Source organism: Bacillus rossius, chromosome 1 (assembly GCF_032445375.1).
Source record: "Bacillus rossius redtenbacheri isolate Brsri chromosome 1, Brsri_v3, whole genome shotgun sequence".
NCBI classification, from domain to species: domain Eukaryota; kingdom Metazoa; phylum Arthropoda; class Insecta; order Phasmatodea; family Bacillidae; genus Bacillus; species Bacillus rossius.
The window spans coordinates 363,994,314-364,009,261 of record NC_086330.1 but is presented as its reverse complement, the minus strand read 5'-3'; the positions used below and the strand labels follow the sequence as shown (position 1 = coordinate 364,009,261).

The following is a 14,948-nucleotide window of genomic DNA, read 5'->3' as shown; positions in this document are numbered from 1 at the left end:
ATTCAAAGGTGCTACTGTGACCAACAGCATTCAACTAAATACGACAGTAGCTTTTATTACATATTGTACCACCAACTTACTGAAACTACTCTATTGATATAAAATGTTAACATTATCAATTAAAATTTAACATCACTAATATTGTAATCATGATCCCATTTTCAAATATCAAACACTTACGTAATACATGGATGTAACTTAGAATATAATGAATTCTGCGAAAGTCAGGGACGCTATCGATTGTAGGGCTCATCCCTATTACTGAGCTCAGAAGTCACTAGAAAAAAATTCTTAAAATAGAGCAGGGCTGCCACCACTTTGAAAACAACATCCTTGATTGAAAGGTGAAATATCCTGTAATATTCTTGTTTTGAATATAAAATATTCTGTAAAATCCTGTACATTAAACAATACAAAAAATTATGCAATTTTGATGAAAATTACTCAATCATAATGTACGTAACTATACTTCAATCAAAACATCACAATTTTTAACACTTTATACAAGTATTTACACACACACACACACACATAGCCTACACTTCACCACTGGCAGTATTTAAATACCGTATTTACTCGCATATAGGTCGCACCCATAACTTGAGGTCTTGAATTTGGTATTTAAGATTCCCCCCATATAGGTTGCACCAGTAATTTAATGACGCGAACAACCGGCGCGCCGTGCACGAAAGAGTTAACGGGTACTGTAAAACTCCGCTACTACGAGAGCTGATAATGGCGTGATAAATTGTTGTAACAACAAGTACTCGTAACAACTGAATATAGAAAATTGAAGTCCTGACTTCTTAAAATGTCTTAATTGTAGACTATAACTCGAAAACAGTGCTTTGTATTGAAAAAATGCACAGAATAAAAGTTGTAGTAAATTTAATTACGTATAAAAATGGCCTGTTATGAATTTTTAAATCTACAGCGGTTTTCGTTATGGGTTCCGATAAATACTCACGCTAAGTGAATTCACGTCACGTGAGTTCGGCTATGCTAGCCTGCTGGTTGTTATTTTCGTTCAAAACGTGGCGAAGGAACTTGTGTGGATCAGGTAGAAAACATTCGGCTATAAACGAAAGATATAAGAACAATGCTATCCTGAAATGCTGTGACATGTTTTTGGAGTAGATAATCACAGCGACAGACCGACAGGATGCGCTCCCGCCCTTGCCGTCAGCGATGTTTATTTTGACAGCTCAAGCAATTATCTTTTCCACGACCCTTCACAGCGTAAAAAAAAGAAAAAAGAAAAAAAAAACACTTTTGAATGCAGATGGAAAAGTAACTATGCAGTAAAATAAATATATTTACGGCCCTATTAAATTTTTCTATTCAATAAAATTCGAGGTATTAGTGATTTTTCAACAGAAACTGCTGTGTGACTAATAAACAAATTGTATCATAATAACTTAAACTTAAAAAATATTTATTAACGGCGAAGGACAGTCGTATAAGCCCATAAAAATATTTATTTTACCGAGAATGGACTACACAACCTGGCTTTTGCCGCACGCGGTGTGGGAGGGGAGGAGGATGCTGACAGTTTCTCACGCAGAAAGTTTAAATGTTAGTTGGAAAAGGGGTGGGATAGATGAGCCTTGAAGAATTAGCAGGGGATGGGAGAGGTTAGCATCACGTCACATATGACGTCAAGCCGCCGCTACCGCCAGCCTGGCCGGACGAGTTTCTTATGCTCTCGCAAAAGCTACCACAGTGGCTTTTCGTGCGGGCGGGTAAGATAACATAACACAGCTGAGACGGCTTTTCGTGCACGATAGTGGACGCGCCGAGCTCGGTTAGACACTGCCGCGTGGACAGTCTAGAGGGGTGGTATCTATTTTTAGCCGTCTTTTGTATGCCTGCCTGCTTACAGTACAGCTCTCGCCAAGATAAACGTGAACACATAGCGCCCAACAAAGTGTAACAGACTTGTTTTCAGCCAATTTTACTCAAATTTTCTACTTTCTCTGCTCAAATTTTTCAGTTTCTCAAAAAACGGTCGTATAAACAGAACGGACGCATCAGAGGGGGGTCGCATCGGCAGGATTCTACTGTATGGCAAAAAAAATCCTCAAAAATTTTAAAAAATTTTTCTTCAAATATAGATCGCATTTCATTTTTTCCCCATCAAATCTGGTAAAATTGCCGCGACCTATATGCGAGTAAATACGGTATCACTTTTTCAGATGTTTTGCCCTATTCCTCATTTCTTCTGTTGGCTGGAATTCTGCCATATTCTTCCTAGAAGAGATATGCAACAAAGCATTGAGCATTGGCGATTCAAGACGACCTATGCGCTGTCTTGATAAGGTTGAGCTTACAAAATATCCTTTCCACCCCTGCATTGCTGTGTGGAAGAATAATCATTGCCTTTGCAAGTTTACAAAGCAGTGGAAAACATGTTTTCCCAATAATTTCACACTGTGACACTTTATGCCAATATTTGTCAGGCTCAAGTGTCTTAGCAGTGCTCAATTCTGCTGGTGGATCCCACAGTGAATATGTAACAAATTCAGAATTCAGTTAATTATATTCATTGCTTGCGATGACATTCGGAAATGCTTTGGCCAAGTTTTCCACTTTTACCCATTCTCGAGACTGTTGTTTAGCCAAATAAAAAACGTCTATGTTCTTCAAAACATCATTCTTGAGTGGGAGATGATGCAACTCTTTTGTACCCATCTCATAAAACTTATGAACACAATTGAAAAATTCTGTTTCTTCCTATGAGCTTATTTGGTTATTTTCCAAATGTGTTCGTGTGGCATGACCAATGAAGATTCCTGCATTTGGAAGTTGGTTTTGCCTTCCAAAGTCAACAGCTGTTATATCAGGTGCTTGTTGAATTGCACTGAAATGAACAAAACTAGCGGTGAACTGGCGTAACAAGACACTCATTTCTGAGTATAATTTGCGCACATAAGGCCGTTCCTGTTGAAATAGAAGGTTAAATTTCAAAAAATGTGGTAGAGTTGCACTTAAAAAAAGAAAATACAGATTTGCTGACTGTGAGTGCAAAACCTTTTTTATGCACTGTACAGACTCCATATTACACTCCCTTGGTTCAATTTTTGAATCAAAATATTCTTGAAGAGCTGACCACTGTTCAAGAAGGCGATCAACACATTGCAGCATCGCAAGCCACCTGGTAAAACATGGGCATAATATTTTATGTTCTGGTACATCAAGCAACTGCTGAATGTTTTTAAACTCATCTTGCCTTTTACCAGATACTTTGAAATGTGTGTATACATCTCGGGTTAGCTGTTCACAAAGGTCTGGCAATTCACTGCAAGCATGTGATGCAGCCAAGTGGACTACGTGGCAAGTACAATGAAGGAACCACACATTTTCTTGCTTGCCTCGAATGCGTGACAATACAGAATTAAATTCTCCTACCATTGACTTAGCTCCATCCGATGACATGCTAATACAATTCTACCAAGTAATGTTGTCTTCTTCGAAGGAATTTTTGACAACATTAAACAGGTTTTCACCTGTTGCATTTCCCCTAAGCGCAACCACTTTGTAGAGGTGAGTTTCAACTTCTGTTGTGAAAATTTTAGCCATTACCACTACTTGTCTGGTGACAGAAACAACTGTATACTCGTCAATTAGCAGGGTAAATTGAGATTTTTTCATGTTGGTAATAATCTCCTCTGCACATGAGCCAAGGGCTTGAGTAATAATTTGACTTGTTTTTGTACTGTCACAACTAAAGTTCTTTGCGATTTCACTATCTGGGAACATTTGGGCCGCTAATTTAGAAAAGCTGTCACTTAGCTTAACTAGCAAATTATTTTCACATAAGTATAAAATTGGCCCAGTGCAATTCAGCATTGACGACGCCATGATTTTGTTTTGATACAAAATTTAACATTGAGCTGCTACTACTACTAATGCCACAAGCGAAATTTCTTTTGCGGTAATCCCTTTTTTCATGCCGTTGCAAGTCCTTTAGTCCTCCTTTGGCTATGTCAAACTCGGAATTACAAAAATTACACACCGCGTGATATTCATCTTTTGCTTACGGAAGTTCCGATTCCCACTCATGTTTATATTTCTGCCTATATACAGACCGTTCATGAGATGTCTTAAATTTCTTCTCCAATTTTAAAAGTACCGTTGCTAGCTATGGACGAATATCAAAAACATTTCAAATATTTAGCTATTGAAACCAACGAACGTCACAATTTCGTATTCCAATACTGTTTGTTTTTGTCAACAAACTACACCGCCGCTGGTAACTCATCTTAGAGCCAGAAAACGCTTATGTTCGCTTTTGACTCTCCTACAATCTATCGATTTTCGTAAACGTCTACTGAGTAAAAAGAGCACACGATAAAATCATTCCCATTGCCCCTACCATATGACATCCACTGCTATAAACTATAATTTAAAATAAAGCTATAGTAAACTAAAAAATATGGCCTAAACTAATACCAAAACTATCATATTTTTATTTTCAGTACATATTTAAATCCACACAGAATGTTAGTAGTGCGTAGTAAAAGTTTGAAAATTTGAAATGACATCGAAAGCTCAAAATTCGTAGTCAAACGAGGACTCGCTACTGTTAATACCTTCGAAATTCTGATCAGGTTTCTGAACGTTCTCTGGTGGTGCGCTGGCAGGCGCCGCGGGCAGGGCGACCTCTTCTGGTGGAACAGGAAATCTTTGAACAGGCAAGCAGCGGCTGGTAACCAGTTATAATGACAAGTGATTCACAAGACAACTTGCATAACAAGAACTGATCATAAAAATAAAATTTTTGCCCCATTTAATTATAAAATACAACCTTAACTAACACACATAACTTTTCCACGTGATATGAAAAAACATATACTTTGGAGTTTCTTACAAAAATTATTTTTTTCTATAATAATTCTTTTAATTATTAGTCTGAATTGTGACTTAAATATAAGTCAACTCTTTATGGACTTTATTACTTCATTTTCTTACATTTTGAAATCTCATAAATAATATAAAGCTTATTTCCATAAGACATAAGTCTTCATTTTAAACTATATACATCACTATAAATACATTAACTGTGCAGTAAAAATATGACCAGTAAGGTCACTTTATAAATGTTTGTAGCACTTTAATGCACTGTACAGAAGTCAATTTAAAATACTCCAGACAAACTAACGAGAAAATGATTAATTTTATGATAGAACCTGTCTGACACAAAGATAAATAAAAATCATATATTAAATGTATAGTAAAATATTCAGAACTTTTGGAAATTTCTGGGCATAAATTTAATGGGTGGCATGGAATGACAAAATCAAGAAATTTTTGTTTAGGGAACAAATGTCCGGAAAAGCAACCCTGCAAAATTATAGGTGCAAACTGTTTGAATTTTATGCCTTATTTGACGGCACTCCACTGGCTGAGGACATGCACAATTGCAGTTCGGCGACATTCAAATTCTACGCAGGAAGCATGGAAACAAATAGGGTGCAGGCATTATAGAGTTAAGTCAGCACACTAGCATCCTGCCCTCAAGGACTGTTCAATGTAAAAAGCAATACTTGATGTAAGTTTTTGGACATACGCCATTGCTAAGAACTTTTTCTGTTGAAGAAAAACTAAAAAATAAAAATAAAGAAATAGATAAATAAAACCCAAAAAAAGACAAAAAAAAACACAAAATAAGCAAAAAATTGCTGTTGTCAACAAGGATATAAACACCACAAAATATTCTGAAGTCACACCTGTGTTCCCGTACCATGTGCGTCTCTGCCTGAGGACGGGAGTAGATAGCAGTTCCCGAAACGTCGCTTGTTTCTGTTTTGGTAAAACTATTGTGTTCATTTCGTCTTTTCGTTTTGTCGTGTTTATGTCTCGTTTCAACTGTTGTGCTGTATAATTTTGGGTTCAATATTTTTGTGCTGTCATCATTTGTGGGGGTTTTGTATCGTTCTATTCTGTTTTGGAAAACTATTGTGTTTGTTTCGTCTTTTCGTTTTGTCGTGTTTTTGTTACGTTTCAACCATTGTGCTGAATTTTTTTGGGTTCAATATTTCTGTATCGTCATCATTTGTGGGGTTTTTTCGTTCTCGTAGTACATTTTTTCTTTGTTTTGTTGACCATATTCCTGTTACGGAATATTTTGTGGTGTTTATATCCTTGTTGACAACAGCATTTTTTTGCTTAATTTTGTGTTTTTTGTCTTTTTTGGGTTTTATTTATCTATTTCTTTATTTTTATTTTTTAGTTTTTCTTCAACAGAATAAGTTCTTAGCAATGGCATATGTCCAATAACTTACATCAAGTCATGCACTCCCATTGCACAAATCTTTCAAAGATAATGTCAAAAGCAATATAAGGACTTTTTAATGCCTTGAAACCACACACTGGGAAACGAAGAACAGTTAAAAACCTGTAGTTAACACTCCAGGGTTCTCATACTATTACTCTAAAATATTTTCTCAGTTTTTCCTGTGCAACCAAATATTTTTTTCACTGTCTCCTTAACCATTTTGCAAGATAACAAAAATATACTACAGTAAACTCTTGATTATCAGAGTAATAATTTAACTAAATTTAAGCACGGATAACTGAAAACTTGATAATCCTGGCTTGAATAATATTGTGAGTTTACTGTATTACACCTAAAATATTTATCTAAACATATCTTACATTCCAACCAATTTCAACATGTGAAAATGACAAAATATATTTTCCCCATACATAGTTTGCACTGCCATCACTTCCATCAATGCTGTGCAACCAACCCTGCCAGTTCTATGATCTAAAACCAATACATTTGTTCAAACTTTGAAACAATCCATCATTGATTGTACCCAGGTGAATGACCGCTGATTTTTGATTATACTTTAAATCATTAAATGAATACGTACACAGTTAATAAAGATCGCAGGCTTTCACGGAAACTGCCTTAAGTAGCTTGGCTTCTGGGTTGTAGCCTTGTCCAAGGGGAATATATTCGCCTTGGCCACAGCTACAGCTCAGAACCAAAGCAACTTTGAATACACAGTTGATTCACTAGTGTTGTTGCTGTTCTTACGTTTAAATAATTATGAAAACAGATGGGTTTTCAACTACATTTGAATTTCTGATTAAAATACAGACTGGTTTTTGAGAGACATTACAGAAACACACTATTAATAATACATTACTAGGGACACCTGTATTTCGCGATTTCATTTCATGTCACGGTATTTCACAAAAAAAACTGGAGCGGAACGACACCTCTCACCGACCTCATCCAATAACCACAGGAGAAAAGCTACAGTATTTTGTGAAATACCTTGACACGAAATGTATTCGCGAAATACAGATGTCCCTATACATTACCTGTTTGGTTACAGACACTGTGTCAATTCCCCGAGTTTCCCATGTTTCCCACATTTTCCCTGCCAGTGGTTAGCACTCACTGGGTAAAGAAAGACTTCTCCGCGCTGTGAACAATGAACGTGTTGTCCCCCATCCCGGACTCGGTCCTGCTGGGTTCGGGCACTTGCGACGCGGAGCTCCAACTGGCGTGGTACGGCTGCTGGAACGGCCTGTACACCGACTGCAAATTCTCCTGCTGCAAAAAAAAAAAATAAGGAAAGGGTAAATATCTTTGACCTGAACGACAGAACCCTTGTTCGCATAGTCTGCACCTTCTGCGACCAAACTGCAACCAAACAGTAACGTGACGTTCTTGTTACAGGAGATATTACTCACGTTACGCAAAAAAAAAATTTTTACTACTACAAAATATTTTCTTGTATCAACAAAATATATTTATTTCGCCATATATAAACAAATGTTTTGTCCCGCCAAACAAACCCTTCACTAAGTGTATTGCAAACGAATCGTTCTACATGTGGGTTGAACTATAACTTCTTGCACCTGGGTTTCACACCTACATCTGCTTAGAAGGTGTAAAAGAAGTAGAATTATGATTTTGAATACCGGGTTTCGTAATCTAACATTCTGATTTAGACCATGCATAACAAAGTAACTTGTATCGTAAATAATTTTTACAATTTTTAGAGAAACAAAAAAATGTGTAACAATTTCAGATGGATAAAAAAAAGCAGGGAAATAATGTTCCACAAAGCTCACTCTTAGTTTCACATACATTTAGTCCGGTCAAATTAGACTAAAAACTAGGGGTGAGGTTACAAAAATAAGCACCCAGCTGAAAATTGGTAGGATTTTTCAAAACACCATTATAAATAAAATGTGAAAAGTCCTTATTGATCCGACACCTGGAAAAAAATTTACTCTGGGTCAAAGGTCACAAAAACAAGTTTTTCGCGATTTTCAGCAAAATGGTAAGTTTTATCATAAAATTAGCCCAGGTAAAAATTGTTACATCAGATAATTATCTATAAAAATTGACTAAATTCTTTTTTTCCTAAGAGCCACCGTTTTTGAGATATAACGATTTAAAAAGTTGAAAGAGTTGTAATCGTCATAATATGTATAAGTACACCACATATATACATCACTGAAGCTGTAATACAAGTAAAAATATTGTTCTATCGGTCAGTGTAACTTACACATATAAAATATTATAAAACCTGGAAAAGCTCAACATCAATCAGTAATATATTTATCGAAAAATTTATCTACTTTTGCAAAGTGTCAAAATCATGCACTATTTTTACACACAATAACTGGCTGCGATACGACATCTGCATTTTTTAGGAGGGGTAAAACAACTGTTTTTAAAATGTTTGAAAAACAAGATTTATGCTGAAGTTTTTAAAAAGAGTAATTCAACTCCACAAGAAGTTATCACCAACGGAATTCGCTTTCTTCTCTCTATGTATGGAGCTCCTAAAAAAACTATGTGCTTATATAAGTTTCGATATGCATGTTTCGTTAAAAATACTTGAAATAAAAAACAAGTGCAGTTCGCTTGTCTTCCTCCAACCTCAGCGGCTGCTCATCAACATCTTTTTCAGGTATATTACCAAGTTAAAGTGTGGCTTGGTTATCAGCTAGACCCAAATGACTGGGGTTGGAAGTTGATTGACAATACATTAGAGCCAGTTCAAACTTTACTCCCACCTGCACCGGAAAAACTGCTAAACACAATTTTTTTCAACTGTAAAAAGGGATGTAGTGCTAAATGTGGTTGCAAAAAAAGGTTGGACTGTTTTGTTCTGTAGCATGTACAAATTGTCAAGGCCGGTCATGCTCCAATGTTGAATCACCAACAATTGAGGATTCATTTGATGCTAACGAAGAGACATGCGATGTGTCATTATTGGGGAAATTTACTTGCACCCAGGATGAAGAAGATGAACAAGGAGAAGAAGAAGAACAAGGTGAAGAGGAAGCAGAAGTATCAGAGAATTACGATTCCGATAGATAAATTTCCCTATACATTTTTTTAATTTACACCGCTTTTATCATTTTCAACCCTTGCCAATATCTTTAATTATTCAAAAGTTTCAAATTAAACAGAATCACAACAGATCAGTGGAATAGGCCTACCGGAAAAACCACATTAAAAATAATGTGCTAAGTACACTACCTCAAAGGTGGCGTGGAAATGTGTGCATATTATGACGATTACAACTCTTTCAACTTTTTGAATCGTTATATCTTAAAAACAGTGGCTCTTAGGAAAAAACTATTTAGACATTTTTTATATACCTATAATTATCTGATCTACAATTTTTGTCTGGGCTAATTTTATAATAAAACTTACAGTTTTGCTGAAAATCGCGAAAAACCCGATTTTGTGACCTTTGACACCGAGTAAATTTTTTTCCAGATGTCGGATCGATGAGGACTTTTCACATTTCATTTATAATGGTGTTTTGAACAATCCTACCAATTTTCAGCTGGGTGCAAATTTTTGTAACCTCGGATGTCTAAATTGACCGGACTAAAATAAAAACAATTTTTTTATATCTTACAATTATCATTATTGACATAAAAATAAATAACAGGTTATATATTTTAATTACTTTTTGTATTTTCAACAAAAATTAATTTATTTTTTAAGTCCTCATGCATTCAAGTAGTATGGTAAAAGTTACACTCTCTCTACTTCTACAGATTCAAAACCTTTGTTCGCAGGATTTGCATAGGGTTCAATGTACGCGATGAAAGACAAAGAGAGCTGCTATCCCACAAGCAAAGATCAATAGAGAGATTCATATGTTTAAATACTTTTTCACTAGCTCTATAAACTTACATGACGTGACCATTTTGAAATGTTTTCCTGATTAAGGGGTCTAGATATTTTAGTTCTTTCAGAAAATTTGTGACAATTTTACTCAAACCACCATCTTTTTTAACAGAACTATTTATTCATTCAGTAATAATTTCAACAGATTACCTTAAAAAATTTAAAATGCAGACAGTACTATATAAATATCTCTAATAAAAATACTATCAAACTTCTTAATGGTTGAGTGTCTTTTTCCTGTACAAGAATTATTTGACAAATAGGTAACAAGTTTGAACTTAAAATTGTACTATGAACGATATACTTATAAATTATTATTTATTTGTAACTAATCTGTGGTACCAGTCATAGAAAGGTTCAATTTCCATTTTGTCATAAAGCATTCTGATAATTTCAGCTCTGTATATATCTATACCGCTATGAAAATAATGATATATGCAGTATTATTATCATATAGAGTGTGCCGGAAATTTGGTATTTCGACACTTTTTTTTTCTAATTTTATATAATTTTAAATTATTTTTGGAAATTTTATTTGCTCTATAATTTGGTTACTAAAGGGTGATTTACACTTTGTTAGGCTGGTGTACTCCCCTAAGTTAAACTTTGTGCCAGTAGTCTGAAGCACCTTTCCCAGAGACGTATCTGATATTTTGCAGATCTAATACTTTGCTGGCAGCCAGTTTAAAATTTCCCTCGCTTACAGGCACGTCCCAGGCCTGTAACATTACTTCACTTCATGATTAAAACCGCCTACAGCAGCTCTGGACGAGCTGTTACCATTTCTCAGAGACGAGCTGACCATAGCCTTTACTGTCACGAATACGTATTAGGTTCTCTCCTCGAAAAGCATGTCATGGACACTTGTTCTCAGCGTCGTTGCACTTTTGTTCACCCCCCTCCTCTCTCGGTTCTAAGAAACCGCCTAAGGCCAATGACAGGTCAGAAACTCCAGCAGACAGCGACCGTCTCCAAGGACGCCTTGCATAAAAAATGTGTGTGCCAAGATGGACCGCACACGATACCTAGCGGCAAATTCGCGAACCGCCCAGCCAACTTACCCTGTAGGCCGCCAGAGCGCAACACTAGACTGCGCCCTTTATTCCCTTGGTAAAGCAGACGCCTTGGGCGAGTCGATTATTTTTTTTATTTCAGACACCTCTCAACAGGTAGCGCTAAAGTCGGCCAGTGCTACCAACTTCGAGACATCAGTCAGAGTTTTTTTTATGATGCTCACTCGGGGAACTTCGGAACCTTTCGGTCCGGACGTCCCAGTCCCTCCCCTCCACTTTTGATTCAAGATTTACTTTTAATTACGAGACGCGGTTCTTCGTGGGACACTTCGCGTCGCGACTGCAGACGGATCATTTCGTGATTATCGGCGAGTCGACGAGACACTGCAAGACTTCCGTCCGGCCGCAACCGACTATGTAGTCGCTTAAATAAGGGATGCTATCCCTATAATCTTCTTTATGTAGTTTAGTCCGTCTGCATAGTACAAAATGTAATAGTTATTTTTCTTTTAAATTTATTTCTTTTGAAATGAAGAAATCAACCGCGCACAGCCGCGTAATCGCGGGATCCAGTTCCTGACTGGCGACGCATCTGTAAATAGAAGTCAACTTCCCTGTCTGGTGAGTGACGATCCGCGACTTTCCCCAACCTCCCCTTAACTTTTCCGGGCATTTTCTGCCCCGTATACTGTCTGTGTACAAGTTCTAATCAGTTTTGATTCGGACTGTTCCAGACAGGGTCCGAGAGCCGGACGCCGAATTGGCATTTTCAACTCCTTTCCACAACAGGACACAAGCGCCCTGGCATCATGTACCCGCGTGATCTCCGGGAAACGAAGCCCCGACCTCCGGTGCTTCTGTATCTTTTGACCCTTCTCTGAACTTTCTTTAAATTACGTCGTCAGATGCAGTTAATTAGATAAACATAATTTCTGGACTTTAAGTATATAACCTGGGATCGTTTGAACATATTTGTATTTTTTTTATTAGTTTATGTATTTTTAGTAAATGAAACTTTTGATAATTCCATGTACGGCCGGCCAATAATTTTTTTGAATATACCTGAGAGCTGTTTAAGAATGTAATTAATATTGTACGTTAATATTTTCTTGTATCTGTTATAAGTTTCCTCAGTATGAAGTAATTATATTTCAGACGGAATCACACCATGTTTTTGTTCATTTCTAATAAACTGGTGAAACCTAAAGATCCACCCAGCAAGGCAAAGATGGTAATCAGACCGTGGTTTGCTGCTACAAAAATAATAGCAGTTAGCATGGTTAGAACCTTGCTACAAGAGGAAGGAAAAAATTTAGATGTACATATTAGATTTAAACTCTTTTATTACAACAAATAACATTGCAAACTAAACATTAATTGGAACTTCAAACATATGCAGCAGTAGGCTACCCACTCCCTATTTCTATTGCCACTTGGAAATTGCTGTAAATGAATATTTCCTAAAGAACTGAGGGTTTTTCTAAGGGATAAAAATATGGTATGTTTTAATACAATATATTGGTTACCTCTATTACAAAATTCATCAAAATCAGTTCAATAGTAAAGAAGTGATTGAGCAACAAAATTCCAAACATCAAAACTTCCACATTTATCAAGGTGTCCATTGATATACTGCAAAACAATTTCAGAACATTCAATAAAAAATTCCTATACAGGACCATTCCATGAAAATAAGGAAATTTTATTAATAATAAAAAAATTTTTCTGGTTGACAAAACATTACTTCAAAGTTTTTAGTTATGGTCTTTGACAAACAATGTTGAATTTTTACTCGTTTAACATTGAACAGCTGTTTTATTGATTCTAATGTGGCTGCCATTCAACTGTTTCTATTTTGCTCATAGAGAGGCTACTTTCAGGTTCTTTGGTAAGTACATGTCACATAAATGAATGTATATTTATATTTAAGTTCAAAATATAGGGTATGCACAAACATATTTCTTGCAAAAAAATAATTTAGTAATATTTCATTGCTACAAAATAAATTATTCAATTGTGAGTGTTGAAAATGTCCCGTACGTGACCAATTTAGGTTATGTTTCATGTTTCATCAGGAACAAATTGTTATTATATCTCACTTATACAAATTCAAACTGTATTAATGCAGGTAGCTAACCTAATTTTTATATGTAATTGCATTGAAAACAATAAAAATTTTGCGATACAATCATGTCCCGTACGTGAAGTTACCTACGGGACATATGAAAAATATAATGTTTTACCCAACATATGTAGAATATTTACCTATCTAAAATAACATATTATGTTACATAAATTTATTATTTAAATGTTTTACTTTTAGTAATCAATTTAATTGCTCTTCAGTGACAAATATGGAATCTAAGAAGACAACAAGTGCTTCTCGGATGAAAAAAATGAGGGAAAAACAAAACACTGCAGATCCAGACGGTTATCTTGAGAAGGAAAGGAAACGGATTGCAGAACTGAGAAAGAATAAGAAAAAGAAAATGACAGTGAGAGAGAAGGCTGCCCAAAAAATTTATGAAAGAAATAGGAAAAGACTTCAGAGAGCAAAGAAAAAGGCTAAAAATGCAGCAAAAGCAAACAGTTATGATATGTCTTCCTCTGGCACACCTTACAGTTGCAAGCAGACATTATCAAAAGCAGTTTGGATGACTGCAATGGCCTTACCAAACTCACCACGAAAACAAAAAGCTGTTGTGACAGTTCTTGCTAAACGCATTGGTCTTCAACTGACTACGACAATGGAAGAAAGTATTGCTGGAACTAGAAACAGTTGTAAAGAAGAGACTTATGTTATAAATTTTTTTCTATCGTCCAGATATAGTATACACATGCCCAGGGATGAAAGATGTATTAACTGTGTGGTAAAATGGAAAAAAAGTTAAATTACAAAAGCACTTTATGACTATGTCGCTGCAAGAAGTATTTTATATATTCAAAGAAGAAAATCCAGATTATAAAATTGGTTACTCTAAATTTTGTAGTCTAAGGCCAAAAAATGTTTTGCTACTTAAAGAGACTCCTGCAGAGCAGTGTAAATGCAAAATACAAGAGAACTTCATTTTAAAACTTAAGGCCTTAAAACATACATACAACAATGAATTTTGGAAAAATCTGTTGTGCAATGATAGCTTGAACTCTTTGTGTTGGCAGAACCTCTGTGAAGTTTGTAGTAATGGGAAACGTGGTACCTAGTCCCAAGAGAACCAGATTCTAAAACCACTTGGAAAGAATGGAAGAAAAATGATGAAAACAAAATAAAGTTAGTTATAAAAGAAGACTGTTTAGGTGATATATATGAAAAATTGATAGCAGATATGCCTAAAATGATGCTCTATGTAAACACCAAAAGAATACAACATGATGAGTTTGAGAAGGACAAAGCAAACGGTACAAAGAATGTTCTGGAGGTTGATTTTGCAATGTCTTTCAGTTGTGAGTATCAAAATGAAATACAAAGTGCTTTGTGGTCTCGTGCTAGTGTTGTTTTATTCACTGCTGCTGTTTTTTGTAATGGAAATTGCAAAACTTATATACTTTGTTCAGACACAAAAAATAAGGATAAGGACACACACAGTCTTTGTGTTCTTGGATTTCTTTTACACAGAAATACTTAAAGAAAATTCTGCAATTTCTGAAGAAATAATTTGAAGTGATAGGCCCTCTTCGGAGTTTAAAAATAAATTCAAGGTCCCCCACATCCCACATCACTTCAAGTGGCCTCGACAACCAGACTGCATTTGATATTT

General features: G+C 35.7%; 1 protein-coding gene across 3 annotated transcripts in view; it reads right to left on the bottom strand.

Annotated features, from left to right (window-relative positions):
• The window catches only part of LOC134528356 (zinc finger protein 664-like), a 32,165-nt gene that overhangs the window by 14,601 nt on the left and 2,616 nt on the right, over positions 1 to 14,948 (bottom strand). For all 3 annotated transcript variants that reach the window (XM_063361915.1, XM_063361917.1, XM_063361916.1), the window contains exons 3-4: positions 7,416 to 7,570; positions 4,593 to 4,684 (exon numbers count right to left, since the gene is read on the bottom strand). In XM_063361915.1, coding sequence (XP_063217985.1) covers positions 4,593 to 4,684; positions 7,416 to 7,570 — 247 coding nt within the window. The remainder of the gene's footprint in view (positions 1 to 4,592; positions 4,685 to 7,415; positions 7,571 to 14,948) is intronic.